The sequence below is a fragment of the Balaenoptera ricei genome, chromosome 1, assembly GCF_028023285.1.
Source record: "Balaenoptera ricei isolate mBalRic1 chromosome 1, mBalRic1.hap2, whole genome shotgun sequence".
In the NCBI taxonomy this organism is placed as follows: domain Eukaryota; kingdom Metazoa; phylum Chordata; class Mammalia; order Artiodactyla; family Balaenopteridae; genus Balaenoptera; species Balaenoptera ricei.
Window position 1 is genome coordinate 112777744 of NC_082639.1, and position 26111 is coordinate 112803854.

General features: G+C 48.8%; 2 protein-coding genes across 5 annotated transcripts in view; one reads left to right on the top strand and one right to left on the bottom strand.

Moving 5' to 3' along the window:
• The window catches only part of KCNN3 (potassium calcium-activated channel subfamily N member 3), a 173804-nt gene that overhangs the window by 137315 nt on the left and 10378 nt on the right, over positions 1 to 26111 (bottom strand). The gene's annotated exons all lie outside the window — the stretch shown is intronic.
• LOC132351883 (bolA-like protein 3) lies at positions 964 to 1638 on the top strand. 2 transcript variants are annotated; one of them, XM_059901984.1, is made up of 3 exons: positions 964 to 1147; positions 1231 to 1252; positions 1563 to 1638. In XM_059901984.1, exons 1-3 carry the CDS (start codon positions 964 to 966, stop codon positions 1636 to 1638), a joined length of 282 nt encoding a protein of 93 aa, XP_059757967.1. The 2 variants fall into 2 exon arrangements, with proteins under 2 accessions (XP_059757967.1, XP_059757962.1); XM_059901979.1 differs by having other exon boundaries at positions 964 to 1252; positions 1563 to 1606.

Genomic DNA, 26111 nt, shown 5'->3' on the forward strand with positions numbered 1-26111 from the left:
CTTCCTGGAGAACTCACCCCTCTCCCTCCAGCTGCCACCAGCTGCCGAGCAAGGTGGGACAGCCAGGAGACATGGGTCAGGCGGCCAGAGGTAGAGAGACAAGTACAGAAGAAAAGGCGTGGGAGCCAAAAACAGAGGTGGTCATGGGTGTGGAGAGTGTCAGAGCTGGGACAGTTCTTGGAGTCTTCTCATCTGACAAACCAGGACACTGAAGCCTAGACCTGGCTGAGGTCAATCAGCTGCTGGGCCAGATCTAGAATCTAGCTCCCTAGACCCCCTACTCCAGGGCTCCTTCTGCCACACCATGTAGACTCCACAGCAGTTAATATAAAACACAAACTGTGCTGAATGGGAGATATTTAAAATATTTAAAATATTTAAAATATTTTTAAATTTAAATTTAAAATATTTAAATTATTTGTAAACGATATGACCGATAAGGGGTTAACATCCAACATATATAAACAGCTCATGCAACTCAACATCAAAAAACCAAACAACTCGATTAAAAAATGGGCAGAGGGCATCGACAGATGAATGGATAAAGAAGATGTGGTACATATATACAAGGGACTATTACTCAGCCATAAAAAGGAACGAAATCGGGTCATTTGTAGAGATGTGGATGGACCTAGAGGCTGTCATACAGAGTGAAGTAAGTCAGAAAGAGAAAACAAATATCGTATATTAACACATATATGTGGAATCTGGAAAAATAGTACAGATGAACTGGTTTGCAGGACAGAAATAGAGGCACAGATGTAAAGAACAAACGTATGGACACCAAAGGGGGAAAGTGGGGTGTGGGGTGGTGGTGGTGGGATGAATTGGGAGATTGGGATTGACATATATACACTAATATGTATAAAATAGATAACTAATAAGAACCTGCTGTATAAAAAATAACTTAATTAAATTAAAAAAAAAAATGGGCAGAAGGACGGCGGGCCACATTGGCCGGTCATGGAAGCGTGGAGCCAGGCCGCGGCCGCGCCCCTGCTCAGCGGAACCCGCCGCCTTCCTCTTCTCCACTGTGCTCAGCACATGTTTGCCTCGCAGACTGAGGGGGAGCTCAAAGTGACCCAAATTCTCAAAGAAAAGTTTCCTCGAGCTACAGCTATCAAAGTCACTGACATTTCAGGAGGCTGTGGGGCAATGTATGAAATTCAAATTGAATTGGAAGAATTTAAGGAGAAGAGAATGGTCCAACAGCACCAGATGGTAAATCAGCCATTAAAAGAAGGAATCAAAGGTATGCACGGGGCTTCCCTGGTGGCGCAGAGGTGGAGAATCTGCCTGCCAACGCAGGGAACACGGGTTCGAGCCCTGGTCCGGGAAGATCCCACATGCCATGGAGCAACTAAGCCTGTGCACCACAACTACTGAGCCTGTGCTCTAGAGCCCGTGCTCCACAACGAGAGAAGCCACCACAATAAGAAGCCCATGCACTGCAACGAAGAGTAGCCCCCGCTCACCACAACTAGAGAAAGACCACGCGTAGCAATGAAGACCCAACACAGCCAAAAATAAATAAAATAAACAAATTAAAAAAAAAAAAAAAGGTATGCACGGATTGCAGATATTTACCTCTGTCCCCAAACACTGACCATGCCCTGGCTGTGTAGATGTTGCTGCTAAAACCTTGGATGAATCTTACTGCCACCATTCTTTCCTAGGCATGTGACAAAAAATTTATCTATTTTATTCACAGACATTTCCATATTGTAATTATAGAAGAATACGGCATCTATTTAGATGTTAATTAAAGGCAACAGAAAACTAAAAAAAAAAAAAAATGGGCAGAAGAACTGAACAGACATTTTTCCAAAGAGGAAATGCAGATGGCCAACAGGTACATGAAAAGATGCCCAACATCCCTAATCATCAGAGAAATGCAAATCAAAACCACAATGAGATATCACCTCACACTTGTGAGGATGGCCATCATCAAAAAGTCTACAAATAACAAATGTCGGCAAGGATATGGAGAAAAGGGAACCGTTGTACACTGTTGGTGGGAATGTAAGTTGGTGCAGCCACTGTGAAAATCAGTATGACGGTTTCTCAAAAAACTAAAAACAGAACTACCATATGACCCAGCAATTCCACTCCTGGGTCTATATCTGAAAAAAACAAAAACACTAATTCGAAAAGATACATGCACCCAATGTTCACCGCAGCATTATTTACAATTGCCAAGATACGGAAGCAACTATCTATCTATCTATATCTATATCTGTATATCTATATCTATATCTATATCTGTATATACACACACACACACACAAAGGAATACTACTCAGCCATAAAAAAAGAGTGAAATTTTGCCATTTGCAGCAACATGGATGGACTTGGAGAGTATTATGCTAAGTGAAATAAGCCAGACAGAGAAAGACAAATACTGTATGATATCACTTATACATGGAATCTAAAAAATATAACAAACTAGTGAATATAACAAAAAAGCAGCAGACTCACAGATGTAGAGAACAAACTAGTGGTTACCAGGGGAGAGAGGGAAGGGGGAGGGGCAATATAGGGGTAGGGGATTAACAGAGGTAGTAGAGGTACAAACTACCACGTATAAAATAAGTTACAAGGATATATTGTACAAAATGGGGAATATAGCCAATATTTTATAATAACTATAACTGGAGCATAACCTTTAAAAATTGTGAATCACTATATTGTACACCTGTTACATATAATATTGTACATCAACTATATTTCAATAATAAAAAAATTTTAATTTAAATTTTTTAAAAAGACCTAAATTTTTAAAAACATACAAACTGTGCCACCCCTCTGCCTAAAACCCTTCTGTGGCTCCCCACGGCCTCTAGGATAGAGGTGAACCCCTTAAGCAAGGCACCTGCATGATCTGACCCTTGCCTACCTCTCCAGCCCCATCACACCATAGACTCGAGCCATATTTTGTCTTTATTCACACTCCTCCAAAATGCTCTGCACTTTCATGTCTCTGGGTCTTTGCACGTGTTTCCTGGGCCAGGAGTGACCTTCCTCTCTTGGCCTATCGCATTCCTAGTCAACCTAGACCCGAATACGCTCTCACTACTCCCACTGCCCCACCCTCCCGAGCCACCTCCTCTTCTGTGCTACCTCTGCTGGACATCAGGCCTCTCTGGGAAACAATCTAAGTGCATGAAGTATCTGTTTACTGGGCTGTGAGCTCTTTGAGTGTGGAAACAAGGTCTTTTTCATCCTCCGGTTTCTCCCTGACCCCCAGCACCTAGAAGAGTGCCCAGTATGTGAGAAAAACTCCATTAATGTTTGCAGAATTAATTATCAAATTAAGGAGTGAGTGAACCCCTGGGCAGCACTGATAGCGCCTTGTTTATGTTCCTCATGAAGCTACTTAACCTCCAGAAGGACCAGCAGCACTCAGAATACTCAACCCCCGATTTTCGCTCTGATCTCCCCTCCTCCCCACGTGGGAGGGCAGTGGGGTCTCGCCACAACCAGGAGTCATGTGAGGTGGTATCTCTGCGGGGAAAAGAGCAACGGAGATCCAGAGGCCCTGAGTAACGCCTGCAGCTTATGTGAACACAGGTCACTGAACAGTGATGGCAAAGCAGCCAGACTGGTTACTGAGTTCACTTTTCCATGAAACGAGCATGTCAACGTGTGGCCACTGCCATCAAGGACTCTGCAATTAGCAGTCCCCTGGCAGCAGGGCGCAGCTGTGCGACACCACCCCACAGCACGGCTCCAAGTCTCTGGGTACCTGCTTTGCAGGGGGAGCAGATCCCAGAGCCCAAAGGAGCAGCGAGTCTCCAGAAGACCCCTCAGGGGCTCTAAGTGATGTGACGTGATAGGCCATTAGCCTTCCAAATTCTATTTTCCCTACACAAAGTATGAACAGCATATTATACCTGGTTTACATCCCCTGAGCACCACCAACTGGTAGGGAAGGAAGGTGCCCAACTTGGAGAGACGACAGCGGGGACCTGACCTAGGGGCGGGGGTGAGGAGATCCACAAAGTGGACAAACCACGCACAGGTGACCAAGGGCTGGCCTCGGACCACTGGGAGGGTTGGCTGGGCTTGGACCCCAGCCTGGCTCTCACTTGGCAAGGCCGAGGACTCCCTGCCACATGCATGGGGCAGCCCCGGCTGGCAGAGAATCTGAGCCTTTCCAAAGCAGCCCTCGGCCAGCCCCAAGGGCATTTCTGGGGGTTCTGGCCACCAGTGGAAACATTTTGAATAATGGAGCGCAGAGGCAAACACAGACAGGAATAGGTGCCAGGAGCCACATACCAGAGCTGCCTCGAAGAGCTGCAAACATCTCAGAGGACACCCGGACGGGCAGGCACGGAGAGAGGCAGGCGGGCAGGGGCCGCCACAAGGCTGAGGAGGGGTACACGGGAAGCCAGGGATTTCTAAGACTCAACCTGAGAACCTGGCAGGAAAGGCACTGGAAATTGTCCTTCTCCTTTTGGTCTGTCTATTTGTCTCTTATAATTTATCTAGTACTTCCTGAAAGGTCACTGGGTGGCGATTTCAATACTGTAAAATTTGTAGAGATGCTCTCAAAGAAATGTACAAATTTCACAGGTTTACCCTGGCTTAAAGGGAATGTATTTTATTAAAAGTGTCTATTCTGAGTGCACTTTAGGCACTCAGATGGATAGGATTTGGCGACCGACTGGTTAGTGATCCAAAAGGCCTCGCGCTATTAAAAGATTCACTGTGTTTTTTGCGGGTGGTAAAAAGAAATAGAAATCAAAGGCATTTGCCAAGGTATGGTTTGTGGATGGAGGAGAGAGTGGTGTGTGAGATCACAAAATGCTCTGTTGCCTTCCAGCTCCCCGAAGCAGGAAGCTGGGTAAGAAACACAGATTAAAAGCAGAAGGATGCACGTCCTGCGAAGACTCTCCACCTCCTGAAATCTCACAGGACCCCCTCTCACTTCCCTCTCTCAGCTCCTCATTAGCTAAATTCAACCTTTGTCATTCAAAGGAAAATAAACAGGGAGCAAGCGCCTGAGGGGAGAAAGAGTCCCTATATTGGAACAAAACAGCTTCTACAAGCAAACACCTTTTTCCTCAGCCCCAGTCAGAATCCTCTATTTCTCTCCAAATAGCAGAGCCATTTCCTTCCTGTCAGCCCAGTGATGCACAACTTCCTGTCAGAACAGCTGAGGAATCTAGGGAAATGTGTCTTCCTTCACAGCCTCCACTTCAGGTCTGCCGAGCCTCCAATGGTGCCAAGGAGCAGAGTAGAGGGTATCAAGGAAGGGGCCCCTCCCCAACTCTGTCCCCATGGACACCCTCCCCTGAGCCCAGCCCCACCCCAGATCAGACCACCACATCCAGACTTAGCGTACCACATGTCAGCATCTTGGCCCTCTGTCTCCTAGAGACCTGCGTGGGGACCAGCCCTTCCATCTGCAAAGCCACCAGGAAGAGACTCATGGAGCCCTGGTCATGTGCCATCAACCCCCGCTCCTTCCAGCTTCCCTCTCAGACATCCTGTTCTGATCATGAACTCCCTGGAGACTGTCAGGAAGACGGAGGCCTGCCCTAGGGCTGCAGCGACAGTTTCTGGTTTAACCTGAGAGGGGGAAAAGAAGGAAGGGCTTTTCTAGTCCAGATGGGCCACAGTCAGCCACTTCAGGGTCAGCACTCAAGGCAAACCCACCATGGAGAAGAAATGAAAACCGTCCTTCTCCCTTCAGATCCCACAATAAATGGCGTGACAGGCAGGGAACTGAATTAAAAAATAATCACCTCCATTGACTGAGTCTTCCCCACATGTCTGCATGATCTCCTTTAATCCCCCCCAAACTCTATGACGTGGTTCCCAACTTTGCAGCTCAGTATCACCTGGAAAGTTTTTGCAACTCCGGATACCAGGTTGCACCCCAAACCAATGAAATCAGAAGGTAGAAAGCTGGAAATCAGACATTATTAGCACTATTTAAAGATTCCCAGGTGATTCCAAAATGTAGCAAAGTTTGGGAACCACAAAGGTATTATTACTCCCATTTTCTTAATGAGGAAATTGACACTCAAGGAAATTAAGTCACTTGCCTAAAGTCACACAGCTTGTAGGTGATGGAGTCAGGATTCCAGCTCACACCTCTGTGATTCCAGTCTGGAGGCCCCCTCACTCCAAACTTCCTACAGAAAGTCTTTCAGATCTACCAGGTACTGGTCTCCCCGCTCCAGAGCAACCCCAGGGCAGGAGCAAGGACACCACGGGCAGGCGGGGCGGGGCAGAGTGGGCTGAGTGTGTGTGAGGGGCCTCTCAGGGAGTAATGTAATTAGTAGGTTCTGCTCCTTCCTCATCCACTTGAATTCTCTCCAGAACAAAGCCCTGGCCTAAGAGGATCCCAAGAGGATGGCCAGGCACGAGGGAAACACAGCAAGAGTGCATGTGTGTGGGTGCGTGAGTACAGGACAGCGGGTGCTAAGCAGGGCACACAAAGCCTGGAAAGGGTGGGAGCCCTGGGGAGCCAGCAGGGGAGGGGCTAGTGCTCAGACCCGAGAACCTGGGGTTGATCTGCTTCTTCACCGGCTGTTGGACTTGGGGAAGTTACTTCCCCTCTGAACCTCTGACCCCTCCTCTGTGTGACAGAGGTCCTTTCAGCCCTGTGTGCCATAGCGCAAAGAATTCCCAGGGCTGCTTTGATGGCGGCCCCATGCTCAGGCCTGAGTGGGTGTGGGTATGTGACCAGCTGAGGCCTCACCCCAGGCAAGCAGAGTCCATACACAGTTCAGGCACCCACAGACACCCCCCGGCTCTCAGGGCTGTGTGGCCAGGCCAGGGAGGTCAGCACAGCTGCTGAACATATGGGAAAGGAGCCCGTGGGGCAGTACCCCACACCTGCCTGTCCCAGCCATGATCCCCTGAAATCTGTCAGCTCCCCCTCACCCAGTCCCACCCTGCAAGTTGCTCAGGAGGGGGCTGAGAGCATCTGGAATTGCCCTGCTCACCTGAAAGCCCCCCCGACTCTCCACCACAGTCCACTGACTCAAGTGCCAGATAGAATCTGGTTTCCCCTCTGTGGTTTATTCAGGGGCCACCCCTTCTCCAAGCCTTCCCTGGCCCTCCCTGACATAATTAAATGCTCTGTGCTACTTCTGTTCTTGGCTCAAACCTCTCTCCTTGCATTGACCATACTTCACCCTACCCATCATCTGCTTACACCTCTGTTACCATAAGACCCTCGAGGGAGGGGTCTGGGTAGGCGTCTACAGAGGCAGCAAAGCATCGTAGTCAGGAGAATGGGCTACAGAGTCAAAGGACCTGGCTCAAGCCTTGCTTTGCCACTTACTGGCCCTGTGACCAAGCCTCAACTTACTCATCATACAACGGGGAAATAAGAGCAGTGATTTCATCAAGTTGTTGTAAATATTAAATGAGATGACACATGTAAACAAGGGGCTTAGCACAGAGCCTATACCTAGGGTAGGAGCTCAGTAAGAGCTACAAGTGCTTTTTTCATCTCCATGGTTCTAGCACCTAACACAAGCCCTGGCCCACAGAGCCAGGCACGCAATAAGTATGTTGAACTGAGCTGAACCCAGCCTGTTGGCAGCCTTCACAGGCTGCTCAGACCTTCCAGAAGCTAGATACCCCTACCCACTCCCCAGCCAGGGCTGGTCTCTGCAGCCACCATGCAGAACGTCCTCCTTCCCCAGAACAAGAAGTGTGAGTACTTCCTGGAGAAGCCCCCCGCCCGGCCCCTCGCACCGCCCCACCTCTGCAGCTGATACCCACACCCCTTCTGTCTGAGCCCCCCAGCTGCCCACGCTTCCAGGCAGCACCCACAGGAGCCAGACCTCAGGTACCCTCAGTCCCAACCTCAGCCCTCATCAAAGCTGAAGTCAAAGATTAGCAAGGGCTCAGGGAGGGCAGGAGGGAAAAGCAGAAGATGGAGCCCACTTGGCAACCAGAGGCCCAAACCCTTCAAAGCAATGATCAGAAACCAGGGAGGTCAGGTGAGTTCTCTCCTCCAGATGCCTTCTCACCCTCACTTCCCAGAGAGCCGAAGCAAAAGGCACTTGTCAATGGTTACAGCTCCAGATGGCAGTCCCACGACCTCTGAGAGACAGAACAGTTTGGAGAAATAATGACCCGGGGGACTTCCCGGGGAAAGTTGTCTGTACACGGATGGGCTGCTGTGAGATTTAATGAAGCCAGTTCCACATGAGAGGGGAGCACAGGGCAGTGTGCCCCTGCCTCGGTGACACCCCTGTGAGGGGGAGGGATGGCCATGCAGCCAGGCGGCAGAAGGACAGACACAGGGCCAGCTGGGAAAGGCTGACAGTCCCCCTCAGGACCAGGAGCGGCTGGGGAAGGAGGAGAGAATGGGTGTCCCCCGTTACGCACAGATCTGGGCGGGCGCTCTCACTCCCACTCTTTCCCCTCCTCAGCCCTCCTCCAGTCCCTCCATTATGCAAATCAAGTGACTACACAGATTTGCATAATTCATGCATTATTAGTACGTGCTCCTGTCAGGCTTTCAGACTTTATAAAGCAATTTTGCTATCTTTAATGGAGTGTAAGAGTCAAGGGGAGAGGTTTTCTGTCCTTTTCTCACTAAACATAAAAACAGTCTCTAAATCTTAAGTTGGGGAGAAGGTCAGTGAGAGAAATGAAGTGACTTCCAATTGGACACATGACCAAACACTTTGTTGACACCTTGGCCAAGAGTGTATAAAGGGCGTGGGTGCCAGGCACTGTACAGATCACCCGTCCTGTCAGTCATGGCTCTTGCACAGACCACAGAGTGGTCTAGTCCAGTGCGCCAGAGAAACTAGTGACTACAGACACTACTATTATTAGGTCATTTGGGGTCCTGGGTGACTCGGTAACAACAAAACCCCCACTCTTCACCTGTATCACTTTTTTATATTTTACGCAGTACTTTCACTCCACTCTCTTACTCAATTTCCACAATAAGTCTATCCGGTTGGAAGGGAGACATTTTTACTCCCATTTTAGAGACGAGGAAGCTGGGGCCCAGAGAGGTAAAATTTACTCACCAAAAAGCAAACACAGGCTGTCTTTCCTCCATACCAGGGATGGCAAATACCTTGCCACTCCTCCATGCTTCCTTGCCCAGGATAGACATCACAAATCAGTCACAGCACTCTTCCCACCAAGCTCAGATTGCACCTCAGGATCCTTCTCAACACAGCCCTTCTGGCGGCTAGTACCAGTTGCCCAGATAAAACCTGTTTGCTGTTCCTACACTACATCTTGCCAACTCCTCAATACCCAGCCAATACTGTGATGGTGCCATGAGTTTCTGGGAAGTGCGTATGGGCTAAGCTTAGCCTGGCTGCTCAGCCCCAGAAGCCACAGACAGCCACACATAAGCCCACTCACTGGTTCCAAATGGGCTCCAAATGGAACCAGACGCACTTGCTTTGGGGAGCAGATCCAGAAGAGGGACCCTCATGCCCCCAAGTCTCAAAGGTCTGGGCTCTCCTCACTGCAGGGGCCCCATGACACAGGACCACAGAGGCCCATCTGGACTAATGCACATCTGCTTCAGATACAGCAGAGACCAAATGTATCTGGTTCCAAAACACACCCAGGCCTTGCGGATCCCTGGCAAGAGGTTCATACAGAAAAGGGGCCAAGCACTGCCAGATCCCAAGCACACACTGCCCTGGGCCCTGGGCCTCATCCAACACCAGGGACACACTTTCCTCCCTTGTACATCGACTGAGGCTCTCCAGACTGGAGAGATGCTCCCACAATCCTTCCACAATGGGCCCCTCCCACAGCCCTGCAAGGAAACCTGTTAAATCATCGTCATTAAACCCTAAAAGTGCTCATTTTGACCCTCATGCACATCCTGTTCTGCCAGGTGGAGAAATGTGAATCCCAGCATGTCTCCCATCTTCCCCAAACCCTCCCAGCTCCCCGAGCCCCAGGGCAGCCCTGGCCCCTCCCCACCCCAGATGAAGGACCAGTCCCTCCTTGGAGGATGGGGAGAAGTCTGCCAGTCTCACAGAGCAGGGTGGCACAGTACCCACACCTGCTGGCACCAGCCGCCCTGGCTGGGGGGCTTTCCTTCTGGAACCCACAGGGCTCAGCGCTGGCTTCCTGCCAGGCCCTAGGGAAATGGAACACACCCTCTCCATGCCCACGTCCAAAGGGCCTAGACAATGCCTCCCCAGCCTGAGCTCACAGCCGGCACCTCCACTGCCCGCATCTCCCCACGCCCTTCTCTCCCCTCGCTTCCCGGCGAGGTCTCCTGGGCCCCAAATCTGAGCTGCCACTGCAATCATAAATGCCTCATTCTCCAGATCATCTCTGCTTCCTCGGCCACGGCTCCATGAGTTCCCCACCTGGAACTGACAGTTACAAGGCTCTTTTCCGGAGGACCTCTAGGCAGGGAATACCAAGGGCATGGGGTGGGAGCATCTGGCCCTAGAGGGGGAAGAGTTTATCACTGACCTTATTGAGCAGTGATGGTGGTACTCAAAGGACTTTTAGCTGGTTTTCTTTACTTTCACTTATTTTTTTACATTCTCTACAGACAACACACCCCCGCACTGTGCGCTTGGGAGCAAGCTGCTCCTCCACGGCCCCTCCCCAGCCGTGGTGCACTGCTGCCCTTAGGTGGCTGCAGCCAGCGTCTACAGGGCTGGCTCACATTTCTGGAGAGGACAGAGCAAAGGAATACGTGACAGGCAGCCAGGGCAGCGAGAAAGCCCGGCCTTCAGAAGCTCCCCCACCCACTTCTCTTTACAGTGCCATAGTTGGGGAAATAAAGGCATTTGGGGACGGCCTTTTGGGGGTAATTTTGCCCTAACTGCCTACCGTACTTACTAAAGGAGGAATGCATGTTCCTAGGCACTCTGTGTGTCCCTGGTGCTATTTATCCCTCTAGACCCATCACCACGTGGTAAGGTAGGCACGAGGGCGGCCCCTAAGCCCAAGCTCCTGTCTCCACCACCCACACACTTCGGCAGTGAGGATGACACCTGGAAGCAAGTGGCAGAGCCAGGAGTTGATCCAAGGTCTACCCGAGCCCCTCGCCGCCCTCCCTGTCCCCTGGCCTCTCCTCAGGGCTGCCTCCCACCACCCCTCTCTGGCCCCCGCCCGGCTTTCCCTTCATTCATTCACCAAACACTTGCCAAGAGCCCCTATGAGCCAGGCACCTGTGGGAGGCTTTCCCAGCCCTCATCTCACGGATCCTCCCAACAACCATGCCCACTTTATGGATGAGGATGTTGCCCCCCCAGAGAGCCCACACCTGCTCAGGTCACCCTGAAAGGGAAGGGGCAGAGCCAGGGCGGATATCATGTCACTGATCCCAAATCCAGGGCTCTCTCTTCTCTGGAGCCTGCGCGGGGCCAAGACCCAGTGGGGCCCTGGGCAGAGGTGAGGCCAGCCTCTGGGCAGGAGGCGCTGAGGACCAAGGCCAGGCTGGCCCTACTAACCCCGCTCCCCAACACCACACTGGGACCACCTGCAGTGACGCTGGGGTTTTGAAAAACTGATTCCAAGCTAGCTAGTAAGGGTGGTTCCTGTGAACCCCACTGCTCGAAGACCCCCTGCATCGCCCAATTCCTGCAGGGTATCCTCCTGGGATCCCCGCCGAACCCCTCAGAGCCGACACACTCAAGACAGAACTCACCATCTTGACCACCTCCCAGGGCTCCATCTCCTTTACAGGCAACACGGCCCTGCTCTCCCCACCCCGTCACGCCAGTCTGTCACCGTGTCTTGTAAATTGAAAGAGTGGCCAAGTACTGAGCTAAGAACTTTACACCTGTGTCCTTATTAATCCTCTCTCACAACACCCCGTGGGCTGAGCACCATGATCCCCATTTCACACATGCACAGGCTGAGGTTCAGGGAGACTGGGCAAGTTGCCCAAACACACAGCCTGTCAGCACCCGAGCTGTGATGTGAGCCCAAGTGGAGCTGGCTCCGGCACGCTGCCGCTATTCCACCCCTGTCTTTGAAAACGAGCAGGAAGAGGGTGTGTTCCATCTCCCTCAGGCCTGGCAGGAGGCCAGCGCGGAGCCCTGTGGGTTCCAGAAGGAAAGCCCCCCAGCCAGGGCGGCTGGTGCCGGCTGGTGTGGGCACTGTGCCACCGCACCCTCTGGGACTGGCAGGCTGTTTCAGTGCTCACAGCCTCCCATCCTCCAAGAAGGCGTTGGTTTTGAGCAGAGCAGTGAGTGGATCAGGGCACAGTACTCGCTTTGACCCTCACACACCACATCCAGGGTGGAGAAATGTGAAGCCCCCCACATACCACCTACCTCCCTAAAGCCCCTGCCTCCTCCTCCACCTTCCCTCCCTTTGCCTCCAGCCTGGTTCAAGCCTTCATCTCTCCTTCTGTAGAACTATTGCAATAACCTTCTAACCAGCCTCCCTGCCTCAAGCTTCCTTCTTTTAGAAACAATCCATCCTCTCCCGGGGCTTGATCACGCCACTAGACTGCTCAAACACTTTCCATGGCTCCCTGTTCCTTTAGACAAAAGTGCAGGCTCCTCCGCCTGCTGTGTGAGCCCCATGGGCACCTTCCACGTCCCTTGCCAGTCTTCTCTTCCCGGCACTTCCAGGAAAGCCTGCCGCCTTTGTCCCCCCCCCACCCCCACCCCTGAGAACACCGGGCACTCTCCAACTTTGAGCCTCTGCCCAAACTGTGCCATCAGATTGGAACACTCTTTCCCTTTTGCCTCATGAAGCCCTCCCTACCTATGAAGCCCGCACGACCCCCACTTCCTGTAAGAAGTCCCCGGACGCGAGGAGTCACCGGCGTGCCCTCATGTGACGCCGCACCTCATTGGGGCACTTGTCACAGCCTGCCTCTCCTTAGAGTCGTGGCAGCCTGGCCACCCACCCCCCAACCACGTCCTGTCCATCTCTTTGTCCCCCAGCATGTCCGGGGCCAGTGCCTGGCACACAATGGGCTCCAGGGAGTCTACCCAGAAGAGCATCCTCAGACCTTCAACATATCAATGCAGATCCTTCCCTGACAGTGGGGCCTGTCTTTCCCTGCGGTCAGTCTTAAGCTCAGAGCAAATACTCGTTTCCTGAGGTGGTTACTGGGGAATCCTGGCCCACTCACCCCAAAAGGATTCTAGCGATGCCGGGCTGGCACACTTACTGTCTCTCCCCTGCCAGGAAACCTGCCACTCAGCCGGCTCTGTCCCCTACTCACACAGCCCAGAAATAATAGCTCTGCGCTTTCCTGCAAATTCCATCTTCCCAAATGGAGACTTTAGCTCCACCTGTTCAAGAAAACACAAAACAAGAAGCAAAATGGAGCAGGCCTGGGGGAACAGTCACGTGGCCCTGCAGGGGCAGAGGGGCATCCCTGGGCTCCCCTCTCCTAAAGTGTCATTCGTGCACATGTAGAAAGGCTCTAATCCCACCACCTCCCCTTGGCCAGCACATCCCAGGTGATGGAGCGTCTTCCCCACGCAGACTCTGTGTCCACACCACAGCCCACCACTGTGGAGACACCACTGTCCCATTTACACATGAGACCTGCAAGGATGAAGGACACGGAGACCAGACACAAGGACACATTGCCCCGAGTTGGGCTTTGAACTCAGGTCTTCCGACTCCTGGTCCAGAGCCCTTCATGACACAGGGGTGACCCTGAGAAAAGGGTAGGGGGAGAGAGGGATTAGAATGGCATGTTCAAGCTGATAAAGCAATCTCGTCTGTTTTCTCATTTCTCCTCACAAGAAGCCTGTGAGAATGAGTCATCTAAAGCAGGGATTCCCAGCCCCAGAGCTACTGACACTGGGGCCGGGCAATTCTTTGCTGTGGGGATTGTCCAGTGTGTTGTAGGATGTTTACCAGCATTCCTGGCCTCTACCCATGAGATGTCTGTAACAGCCTTCCCCTAGTCTTGATGACCAAAAACGTCTGCGGACATTACCAGACATCCTACTGGGGAGCAAAATCACCCCAGTTGAGAGCCGCGATCTAAAGGCACAGGGCGATGGGGCTTCCCTGGTGGCTCAGTGGTTAAGAATCCGCCTGCCAATGCAGGGGACACAGGTTCGAGCCCTGGTCCGGTAAGATCCCACATGCCACGGAGCAACTAAACCCATGTGCCACAACTACTGAGCCTGCATTCTAGAGCCCGTGAGCCACAACTACTGAGCCCGCAAGCCACAACTACTGAGCCTGCGTGCCACAACTACTGAAGCCTGTGTGCCTAGAGCCCCTGCTCCACAACAAGAGAAGCCACCGCAATGAGAGGCCCGCGCATCGCAACGAAGAGTAGCCCCCGCTCGCCGCAACTAGAGAAAGCCCGCACACAGCAACGAAGACCCAATGCCATCAAAAATAATAAATAATTTTTTTAAATTATAAAAATAAATAAATAAAAATAAAGGCACAGGGCAAGATCCCAGCCTCGCGGGAGGCAGGAGACTCCCCACGGTCTCACTCTCCCCCATTCACGCAGGTGCTTCCTTCTCCTCTACCCACACTCGCTGCTCATCGGGCATCCTCAATCCAACACTACGACAGATGTTCCCTTCTGCACCATCTCCCGCCACTCGGGGGGCAGAATTGGCCTGCCCACAGGCAATTCTCACATCCGTGGAAGGAAGAAGGGAATCAATATTTACTGAGAGTCAACATGCACTAAGTGTCACATCTCAGAGCTAAGGTCACTCATTAACATCACTTCACAAAACCGCCCCGGCAGGCACCATCACCCCCATTCAAGAGACGCACTAACGGACTCAAAAATTAAATCACTGAAGTTTCACTGCCAATAAGGGTCAGTCTCTGGATCTGAACCCAGGTCAGAAGACCCGTGCCCAGCTGGCCTGGGCTACCAGAATGGAGTGGCCTTGGTCCACAGGTCCCAAGACCCTCACCCTCCAGGCCCAGGTCCCAGCATCGGACACTGGTAGGGGTGGGAGAAGACCTTCAAGGCCACTCCTGCCCCCTTTCCCAACTCTCTTCCCAGCTGGAAAGGGAGCAGGTGTGATGGCACCCGGCATGGTTCCTGAGAGCCCCAGGCACTCAGTGACACAGCTGGTGAACATGAGGCTGGGTGGGGGCGGGGGTACCAGGGGCCGGGCCTCTCCGCCTCCCTGGCTCTGAGACCTGGCAGAGGTCGCCCGCCTCTCCACTCCCTCTCCACCTGTAGCCCATTAATCCCTTCCTCCACATCCCTGCAGAGTTAAAGTGCTAGGAAATCAGGAATGCGTGTCTTCAGAATTTTGTACTGTTTCAGTAACTTCCCCTAAAATTGGCCTTCCCAGCATGCTGGGGGAGCTTTAGACCATGTATGACTCTTTTTATTCATCATACTGCTCTGGGGTCAGCTAGGAGCAGGGAGATGTGACCTTGAAATATGGCTCTGACCCAGAGGATCCAAGCAACTTCCAGTGACCTTCAGGGAGTAAGCACCGATGGTGCTGGAGGCACAGAGAATTTATCTGAAAGTTTTTAAAATTCAGCTGTGCCAAGAACTGCCCTCTGGAATGGGAGGGGAGCCATCCGTATGGCGCAGGGGTTCGGGCAGAAGCCTGCCATGCTCCAGGCCTCTGACCTCCCACAGCCTCGGGGCACACGCCACCCACATTATATCGAAATGGACACATCTCAAGCCTAGCAAATCCAACCCCAAACTCCCACCTTCTCCCCAAAACTGCTCCTCCCACAGTCTTCTCCATCCCCATTAATGGAAATTCCATCCTTAATGTTTGCTTGGGCTGAAATCTTGGCCTCATCCTTGACCTTCCCCTTTCTCTCCCACCTCCCCCACCTCCACATCCCTGCATCAAGCTCATCAGGAGTGCCTTCCTTCCAAAAATTCCAAGGCTCCAACCACTCTCACCATCTCACTGCTACCACCTGGCTCCGAAACACCACGACCGCTCACCTGGATTGTGACCACGGCTTCTTAACCAGGCGCCTTTGCCCCCACCCCCTCATCTGTTCCCAGCACTGCAGCCAGTGCCATCCTATTAAAACGTAAGTCACATCTTGTTACTTCTCCACTCAAAGCCCTCCGTCTGCTCCCATTTCACCCAGGGTGGAAGCCAAACTCCTCACAATGGCTTACAGAACCCTGCAGTGGGTCCCACCTCCTCTCTGACCTCATACCCCCCAGCTCCCTCGAGGCCCCCATCACTCACCTCACTGCCCAAGACCTGCGCTGTCCAACACAGTAGAAATTGGCCACGTGTCCACTGAGGCCCTGCAATGTGGCTAGTATAACGGAATTTTTTAATGTATTTCATTTTCAATAACTTACATGTTAAAAATGATACTCCATTCATTTATTGGAAAACTTTTAAATATATTTGCAACAACATGGGTGTGTGAGTCTACTTTTTTAACTGTAAATTTTATGAATTCTAAACACAGATCAGGTATTTCCAGTGAAGATTTAGTGTCCAGTTGAGATGTGCTGTAAGATACACAACACACCAGATTTCAAAGACTTGTAGGAAAAACAGAATCTAAACTATCTCAATAATTTTTTACATTGATTATATGTTGAAATGGTAATATTTTTACTATATTGGGTTAAATAGAAAATATCACTAATATTAATTTCACATTTCTCTTTTTCCTTTCTCTAATATGGCTACTGGACAATCTAAAATTCCAGATGTGGCTTCTATCATATTTTTACTGGACAAGGCTACCCAGACCATGTCAGGCATAATGCCGATCCAGTGCCTTCACACTGCTCTTTCCTCTTCCACCGGGGCTCGCTCACTCCCTTGCCTCCTAAACATCTTTCATCAGTTGTCGCCTTCTTAGTGAGATCCTCCCCACCTATTTAAAATCATAACTCTTCCCTCAGAACTCCCTGCCCTCCCATCCCACCTTTCTTTCTCTTTGTATCATTTATTGCTACCTAACATAAAGTATAATAAACATATAGTTTATTATTTTATTAGTTTATTATTGTCAGTTTTACCTACTAAAATGTAAGTTCCAGATTGACATGTACACACTGCTCTATTTTAAATGGATAACCAACAAGGGTCTACTGTAGAGCACAGGGAAGTCTGCTCGATATTATGTAACAACCTAAACGGCAAAAGAATTTGAAAAAGAATAGATACATGTATATGTATAACTGAATCACTTTGCTGTACACCTGAAACTAACACAACATTGTTAATCAGCTATACTCCAATATAAAATAAAAAGTTTTTTAAAAATCACCAAAAAAAAGTATGTTCCTACATATCAATAATTACCTTAATGTGAATGGATTAAATGCTCCAACCAAAAGACACAGGCTCACTGAATGGATACAAAAACAAGACCCATATATATGGTGTCTACAAGAGACCCACTTCAGACCTAGGGACACAAACAGCCTGAAAGTGAGGGGATGGAAAAAGATATGCCATGCAAATGGAAATCAAAAGAAAGCTGGAGTAGCAATACTCATAGCAGATAAAATAGACTTTAAAATAAAGAATGTTACAAGAGACAAGGAAGGACACTACATAATGATCAAGGGATCAATCCAAGAAGAAGATATAACAATTATAAATATATATGCACCCAACATAGGAGCACCTCAATACATAAGGCAAATGCTAACAGCTATAAAAGAGGAAATTGACAGTAACACAATAACAGTAGGGGACATTAACACCTCTCTTACACCAATGGACAGATCATCCAGACAGAAAATTAATAAGGAAACACAAGCTTTAAATGACATAATAGACCAGATAGATTTAATTGATATTTATAGGACTTCCATCCAAAAACAGCAGATTACACTTTCTTCTCAAGTGCTCACGGAACATTCTCCAGGATAGATCACATCTTGGGTCACAAATCAAGCCTCAGTAAATTTAAGAAAATTGAAATCATATCAAGCATCTTTTCCGACTACAATGCTGAGATTAGAAATCAATTACGTAAAAAGCACAAACACATGAGGCTAAACAATATGTTGCTAAATAACCAAAAGATCACTGAAGAAATCAAAGAGGAAATAAAAAAATACCTAGAAACAAACGACAACGAAAACACGATGATCCAAAACCTATGGGATGCAGCAAAAGCAGTTCTAAGAGGGAAGTTTATAGCAATACAAGCCTACCTCAAGAAAAAAGAAAAATCTCAAATAAACAATCTAACCTTACACCTAAAGGAAATAGAGAAAGAAGAACAAACAAAACCCAAAGTTAGTAGAAGGAAAGAAATCATAAAGATCAGAGCAGAAATAAGTGAAGCAGAAACAAAGAAAACAAGAGCAAAGATTAATAAAACTAAAAGCTGGTTCTTTAAGACGATAAACAAAACTGATAAACCACTAGCCAGACTCATCAAGAAAAAGAGGGAGAGGACTCAAATCAATAAAATTAGAAATGAAAAAGAAGTTACAACAGACACCGCAGAAATCAAAGCATCCTAAGAGACTACTACAAGCAATGCTATGCCAATAAAATGGACAACCTGGAAGAAATGGACAAATTCTTAGAAAGGTATAACCTTCCAAGACTGAACCAGGAAGAAACAGAAAATATGAACAGGCCAATCACAAGTAATGAAATTGAAACTGTGATTAAAAATCTTCTAACAAACAAAGGTCCAGGTCCAGATGGCTTCACAGGTGAATTCTATCAAACATTTAAAGAAGAGCTAACACCCACCCTTCTCAAACTCTTCCAAAAAAGTGCAGAGGAAGGAACACTCCCAAACTCATTCTATGAGGCCACCATCACCCTGATACCAAAACCAGACAGAGATACTACAAAAAAAGAAAATTACAGACCAATATCATTGATGAATATAGATGCAAAAATCCTCAACAAAATACTAGCAAACAGAATCCAACAACACATTAAAAGCATCATACACCATGATCAAGTGGGATTTATCCCAGGGAGGCAAGGATTCTTCAATATATGCAAATTAATCAATGTGATACACCATATTAACAAATTGAAGAATAAAAACCATATGATCCTCTCTATAGATGCAGAAAAAGCTTCTGACAAAATTCAACACCAATTTATGATAAAAACTCTCCAGAAAGTGGGCATAGAGGGAACCTACCTCAACATAATAAAGGCCATATATGACAAACCCACAGCAAACATCATCCTCAATAGTGAAAAAGGGAAAGCATTTCCTCTAAGATCAAGAACAAGACAAGGATGCCCATTCTCACCACTATTATTCAACATAGTTTTGGAAGTTCTAGCCACGGCAACCAGAGAAGACAAAGAAATAAAAGGAATACAAACTGGAAAAGAAGAAGTAAAACTGTCACTGTTTGCAGAGGACATGATACTATACATAGATAATACTAAAGATGCCACCAGAAAACTAATAGAGTTAATCAATGAATTTGGTAAAGTTGCAGGATACAAAATTAATGCACAGAAATCTCTTGCATTCCTATACACTAACAATGAAAGATCAGAAAGAGAAATTAAGGAAACAATCTCGTTCACCATTGCAACAAAAAGAATAAAAAACCTAGGAATAAACCTACCTAGGGAGACAAAAGACCTGTACTCAGAAAACTATAAGACACTGATGAAAGAAATCAAAGGTGACACAAACAGATGTAGAGATATACCATGTTCTTGGATTGGAAGAATCAATATTGTAAAAATGACTATACTACCCAAAGCAGTCTATAGATTCAATGCAATCCCTGTCAAATTATCAATGGCATTTTCCACAGAACTAGGATAAAAAAATCTTAAAATTTGTATGGAGACACAAAAGACCCTGAATAGCCAAAGCAGTCTTGAGGGGAAAAATAGGAGCTGGAGGAATCAGACTCCCTGACTTCAGACTATACTACAAAGCTACAGTAATCAAGACAATATGGTACTGGCACAAAAGCAGATATATAGATCAATGGAACAGGATAGAAAGCTCAGAGATAAAGCCACATACATATGGTCAACTAATCTATGACAAAGGAGACAAGGATATACAATGGAGAAAAGACAGTCTCTTCAATAAGTGGTGCTGGGAAAACTGGACAGCTACAATGTAAAAGAATGAAATTAGAACACTCCCTAACACCATATACAAAAATAAACTCAAAATGGATTAAAGACCTAAATGTAAGACCAGACACTATAAAACTATTAGAGGAAAACATAGGAAGAACACTCTTTGACATAAATCACAGCAAGATCTTTTTTGACCCACCTCCTAGAGTAATGGAAATAAAAACAAAAATAAACAAATGGGACCTAATGAAACTTAAAAGCTTTGCACAGCAAAGGAAACTAGAAACAGTACGAAAAGACAACCCTCAGAATGGGAGAAAATATTTGCAAATGAATCAACGGACAAAGGATTAATCTCCAAAATGTATAAACAGCTCATGCAGCTCAATATTAATAAAACAAACAACCCAATCAAAAAATGGGCAGAAGACCTAAGTAGACATTTCTCCAAAGAAAACATATAGATGGTCAAGAGGCACATGAAAAGCTGCTCAACATCACTAATCATTAGAGAAATGCAAATCAAAACTACAATGAGGGGCTTCCCTGGTGGCGCAGTGGTTGAGAATCTGCCTGCCAATGCAGGGGACACGGGTTCGAGCCCCGGTCTGGGAAGATCCCACATGCCACGGAGCAACTGGGCCCGTGAGCCGCAATTACTGAGCCTGCGCGTCTGGAGCCTGTGCTCCGCAACAAGAGAGGCCGCGATGGTGAGAGGCCCGCGCACCGCGATGAAGAGTGGTCCCCACTTGCCGCAACTAGAGAAAGCCCTCGCACAGAAACGAAGACTCAACACAGTCATAAATAAATAAATAAATAAATAAAAGAACGTGAATTTCTTTAAAAAAAAAAAAAAAAACTACAATGAGGGGCTTCCCTCATGGCAGAGTGGTTAAGAATCCACCTGCCAATGCAGGGAACACGAGTTCAAGCCCTGGTCCAGGAAGATCACACATGCCACAGAGCAACTAAGCCCGTGAGCACCATAACTACTGAGCCTGTGCTCTAGAGCCCGCGAGCCACAACTACTGAGCCCACATGCCACAACTACTGAAGCCCATGCGCCTAGAGCCCATGCTCCACAAAAAGAGAAGCTACCGCAATGAGAAGCCCACACACCACAATGAAGAGTAGCCCCCGCTCACCACAACTAGAGAAAGTCCGCATGCAGCAATGAAGACCCAATGCAGCCAAAAATAAATAAATTTAAAAAAAAAAAAACTACAATGAGGTATCACCTCACACCGGTTAGAATGAGCATCATCAGAAAATCTACAAACAACAAATGCTGGAGAGGGTGTGGAGAAAAGGGAACCATCTTGCACTGTTGGTGGGAATGTAAATTGATACAGCCACTATGGAGAACAGCATGGAGTTTCCTTAAAAAACTAAAAATAGAATTACCATATGACCCAGCAATCCCACTACTGGGCCTATACCCAGAGAAAACCATAATTCAAAAAGACACATGCACCCTAATGTTCATTGCAGCACTATTTACAATAGCTAGGTCATGGAAGCAACCTAAATGCCCATTGACAGACGAATGGATAAAGAAGATGTGGTACATATATACAATGGACTATTACTCAGCCATAAAAAGGAACAAAACTGGGTCATTTGTAGAGACGTGGATGGACCTAGAGGCTGTCATACAGAGTGAAATACGTCCGAATGAGAAACACAAATATCACATATTAACGCATATATGTGGAATCTAGAAAAATGGTACAGATGAACCGGTTTGCAAGGCAGAAATAGAGACACAGATGTAGGAAACAAACATGGACACCAAGGGGGGAAAGCAGGGGTGGTGATCGTGGTGGGATGAATTGGGAGATTGGGATTGACATATATACACTAATATGTATAAAACAGATAACATAGGAACCTGATGTATAAAAAATGAAATAAAATAAAATTCAAAAAATATATATATGTTCCAAAGGCCAGGGTTTTTTATCTTTTATGGTTTCTTTTTACTATATCTGTGGTGTCTAGAACAATGCTGGCACAAAATAGATGTTCAATAACTATTTATTGAATGAATAAAGTTACGTATTTTTCAGCCTGGCCTCCCTACTCTGCTAGAAATTTCTAAAGAGCAGTGCCAGGCATACAGTTGTTGCTTAATATATGACTGGTAGGCTGATCTGGGGAAACAAAGGCAGCTCAGCTGAGTCATGGCACAGAATACAAAAGCAAGAACCAAGGGTCCTTGAAGTGGACCCTGTGTCTCCTCCCCTCTGCTGTCCAGGCTCCTCTCTCCCCACCTCCACGAAAGCTACCCATCAGCCCAACAGCAGTGGGTACTTCAGAGGAAGGTACATTTCCTTTCCTTCCCATCGATTTTTATTCTCCCAGTGAGAAGACAAATCTGTTTCCCCTCCACCAGAAAGCCTCGAGCCACGGCTACTGACATTATAGTAATTAAATCCCTGCTGCTAGGAGGGTTCAGGAGCCGAACAGGCCTCATGCCAAGGGCTGGCCTGCAGGGAGGGAGGCTGGCCAGGAGGGTCTGTCTCAGCCATCTCCTGATAGTGAGAAAATCCACTTAGCCACAATGTCTTCATGGGTTTTCACTCCTGGGTAGGAAGATAAAACCTCTCCAGCCGGACTTCCCTGGTGGTGCAGTGGTTGAGAATCCACCTGCCAATGCAGGGGACACGGGTTCGAGCCCTGGTCCGGGAGGATCCCACATGCCGCGGAGCAACTAGGCCCGTGAGCCACAACTACTGAGCCTGTGCTCTAGAGCCCGCAAGCCACAACTACTGAGCCCGTGTGCCACAACTACTGAAGCCCACGTGCCTAGAGCCCATGCTTCGCAACAAGAGAAGCCACCGCAATGAGAAGCCCATGCACTGCAACGAAGAGTAGCCCCTGCTCGCCGTAACTAGAGAAAGCCTGCACCCAGCAACAAAAACCCAATGCAGCCAGAAAATAAAGAAATTTTTTTTTTAAATAAATTTATTTATTTTATTTAGTATTTTATTTTTGGCTGCGTTGGGTCTTTGTTGCTGGGTCTTCGCTGCTGCACGTGGGCTTTCTCTTGTTGCGGCGAGCGGGGGCTACTCTTCGTTGTGGTGCGCGGGCTTCTCATGGCGGTGGCCTCTCTTGTTGCAGAGCACGGGCTCTAGGCACGCGGGCTTCAGTAGTTGTGGCTCGCGGGCTCTAGAGCACAGGCTCAGTAGCTGTGGCGCATGGGCTTAGTTGCTCCGCGGCATGTGGGATCTTCCCGGACCAGGGCTCAAACCCGTGTCCCCTGCATTGGCAGGCGGATTCTCAACCACTGCGCCACCAGGGAAGCCCAAGAAATTTATTCAAAAAAAAAAAAAAAAAAAAGAGTGAAAGAAAGCAGAACATTAAAAAAAAAAAAAAAACACCTCTCCAGCCCACCCCCCTCCAAAACGCACCCACTGATCAGCCAAGTGATCCTTCACTCCGGGCATCACAGCTTTCTTCCCCTTCGCTCCTTAATTCCATCTGGTTCTCATGACCCTCCTCCCTTAAAATGGCCAGCGGAGAAATTATCATCATCCTCAACCTCACTTCTCCCATTTTCCAGATGACAAAACAGAGGCCCAGAAACCAAGTTTCCTCAATCCTCGTCCAGGGCCTTTCTCTTCACCCACAATCTTTACCGGTGCTCAGCATGGGCCACAATCCATGTCACATGCTTTCCATACAGTGGTGCCTCATTTAATCCTCACAACTGCCCCAGAAATAGGGTTAGGATTAACCCCCAAGGAAACAGAATCAAAGCATTGAAGCAACTTATGCAAAGCCACACGTGACAGTCAGGATTCAAACCCAGCTCTGTCATATGGAAGCCTGTTCTCCTAACGCCAGGCTATGCTGCCATATATAAGAGGCGGGGGGCAGCTGGGAGATAGATACAAGGGAACATGAAAGAAGTGAAGGCGAGGTGGACCCGCAGGGAATAGAGGGCGGGGGAACAGGCAGAAGGAATGGGAGACTCAGCCAGGTTGGCGGGTCAAATCCAGGACACGTGTGTGGTTTTGTCTCCTATAAAACTCTCATCATACCTGTCATGACTTGGTCAACACCTGCTTCCCCGACCAGCCTGTGAGCTCCGTGTCTTGTTAAGTACTGAACCCCCAGAGCCAACCTGGCACCTGTCGACCCTCATGAGTAGTTATCCACAAAAGACCAAGGGCTTGAGAAGCAAGGGGTGGTGGGGTCCTGGGATAGACATGGAGTGGGACCAACAGAGGAGAGGGGGGCAGGAGGCACTGGAATGCGCATGAAACGGGATGGGCCCAGGAAGACGCCTGCTGGCCAGGCCGGCAACAGATGATCCGGCCAGGAAGGAGCACAAGGTCAGCGACTCTATCTAGTCCTCTGGGCTTTGGTGACTAAGTCTGTGTTTGGAGTTTTCAGATTATACAACGAGAAAATTAATGATAAGAACAGCTGGCACTTCCCCAGCCCTTTACCATGAGCCCAGCACTGGGTCTTGTCTCATTGGCTCCTCATGACACACATCCTCATCCCTATTCACAGATCTGGAGACTGAGGCTCACGGAAGTCAACTTTGTCATCTAGGTTGTACAGCCAAGAAGCTGCAGAGCTGGGACAAGAACACCAAAGCATGTCTGTTGACTGATCAGCTGACCCCTCCAGAGCCCACGGGAGACCGTCCTCGGCCCCAGAGCCCATTCTTCCCTGTCAACGTACCCAGGGCTCATGGAGGTTCAACAGACTTCTGCGTCTAAGCTGACAGCCTCCCCCTCCCTCTCCTCCCTCCAGAGCTCAAAGCATCCACTGAGGCTCTGGTAGGGCTAGTGGGACCGTGAGGGTGGCATAAAACTAAAGGGGGTGGGGTAGGCAAGGATGGAGAGAACAAGAACAGCTTTTTTGGCTGGAAAGAGCCCCAAGCCAGGAGGTGATCTGCAAAATCATGTGTTCAAGCCCCAAGTCCACTACTTCCTGGCTGTGAGACCCTGGGCAAGTCACCTAACCTCTTTGATCCTTGGGTCAGTCATCTGTAAAACAAGGATTGCTGTGAGGATTAGACGAGAGGAGGTGTGTGAAAGCACTAGTTGCAGGCCCTTGATAAATGTTCATTTTCTTCTCCTCCATTTACCCCTTTTTACACTCCTAAGAGTTGCTTTGGAGTCATTTTTATGGAAGGGGAAAGAAGTATCCATTTTGTGAGAGAGGCACGTTCTGCCGAGCTGCTGAGGACAGAAGCATTAGAGACGGTCCCCTCCGCCCAAGAGGAAACCCTCATGACTCAACCTCCGTCCTGGACTTGCTCTCCACTCGCATCAATTTCATTTCACTCTTGAGGGATCTTTCCATCACTGGCACACAGCGTGGACCAGTCTGGTGTCTTGTGCCAAAATGTCCTCCCACCCAGCTCAGCATTACTACTACCCTCAGGAGCAGCAGAGAGCATCTTGGCAGAGCTGAACGTCCGGTCCAGCCCAGAGCAAGAGGGGCAGGGGGTCATGGGCCCAGCTCTAAGGGGTTTCTACAAACCCATAGCCACCGAACTCTCAAAAGAAATAGCATGGCAAAGCCTGCCACGGACCAGAGTGGACCAAAGAGCCCCCGGGGGCCAGATCTGTGCCTAATTGAATCCTCCACCTCCACGCTCAGCAAAAGGAATTATAATCCCACTTTCCAAAAAAGAGGCCACTGCTCAAGGCCATACAGCTCAACAGCACATGTCCAGGATTTGAATCTAGGTCTGTGTTGAAAGTGTGAGCTCTTTTAGGAAGAGGAGGCAGAGAGAAACACATTTCATTGAGGAGAGACCCCTATAGCTGACTCACATCCTTAAGGGCACAGACCTTTGCACTCCTGGAACCTAGACTGGGGCCTACCACATAGCAGGTGTTCAGTGGGACTAAAACCCAGAATTCTTGGATTCTAGCTGCACCCTTGCCACTCACAATGCTGAGTGGCCTTGGACAAGTCACATAACTTCTCTGGGCCTTGGGATCCTGTAAAGAGGATGGTCCCTGCCCTGCCTTCCTCATTGAGGTGGGAGGCCTGTACAGGGGCCATGTCACCCAGGCTGGCACACCTGGTGGGCCCATGGAGCTTGGCCATTCAGGGAGGTATGGTACCACACCAGGCCAGATATGCCAGCAGCTGCTCCTGGAGGAGGCCTCCCCTGGGTCAACCCACCAATGCCATCCAGCTCTG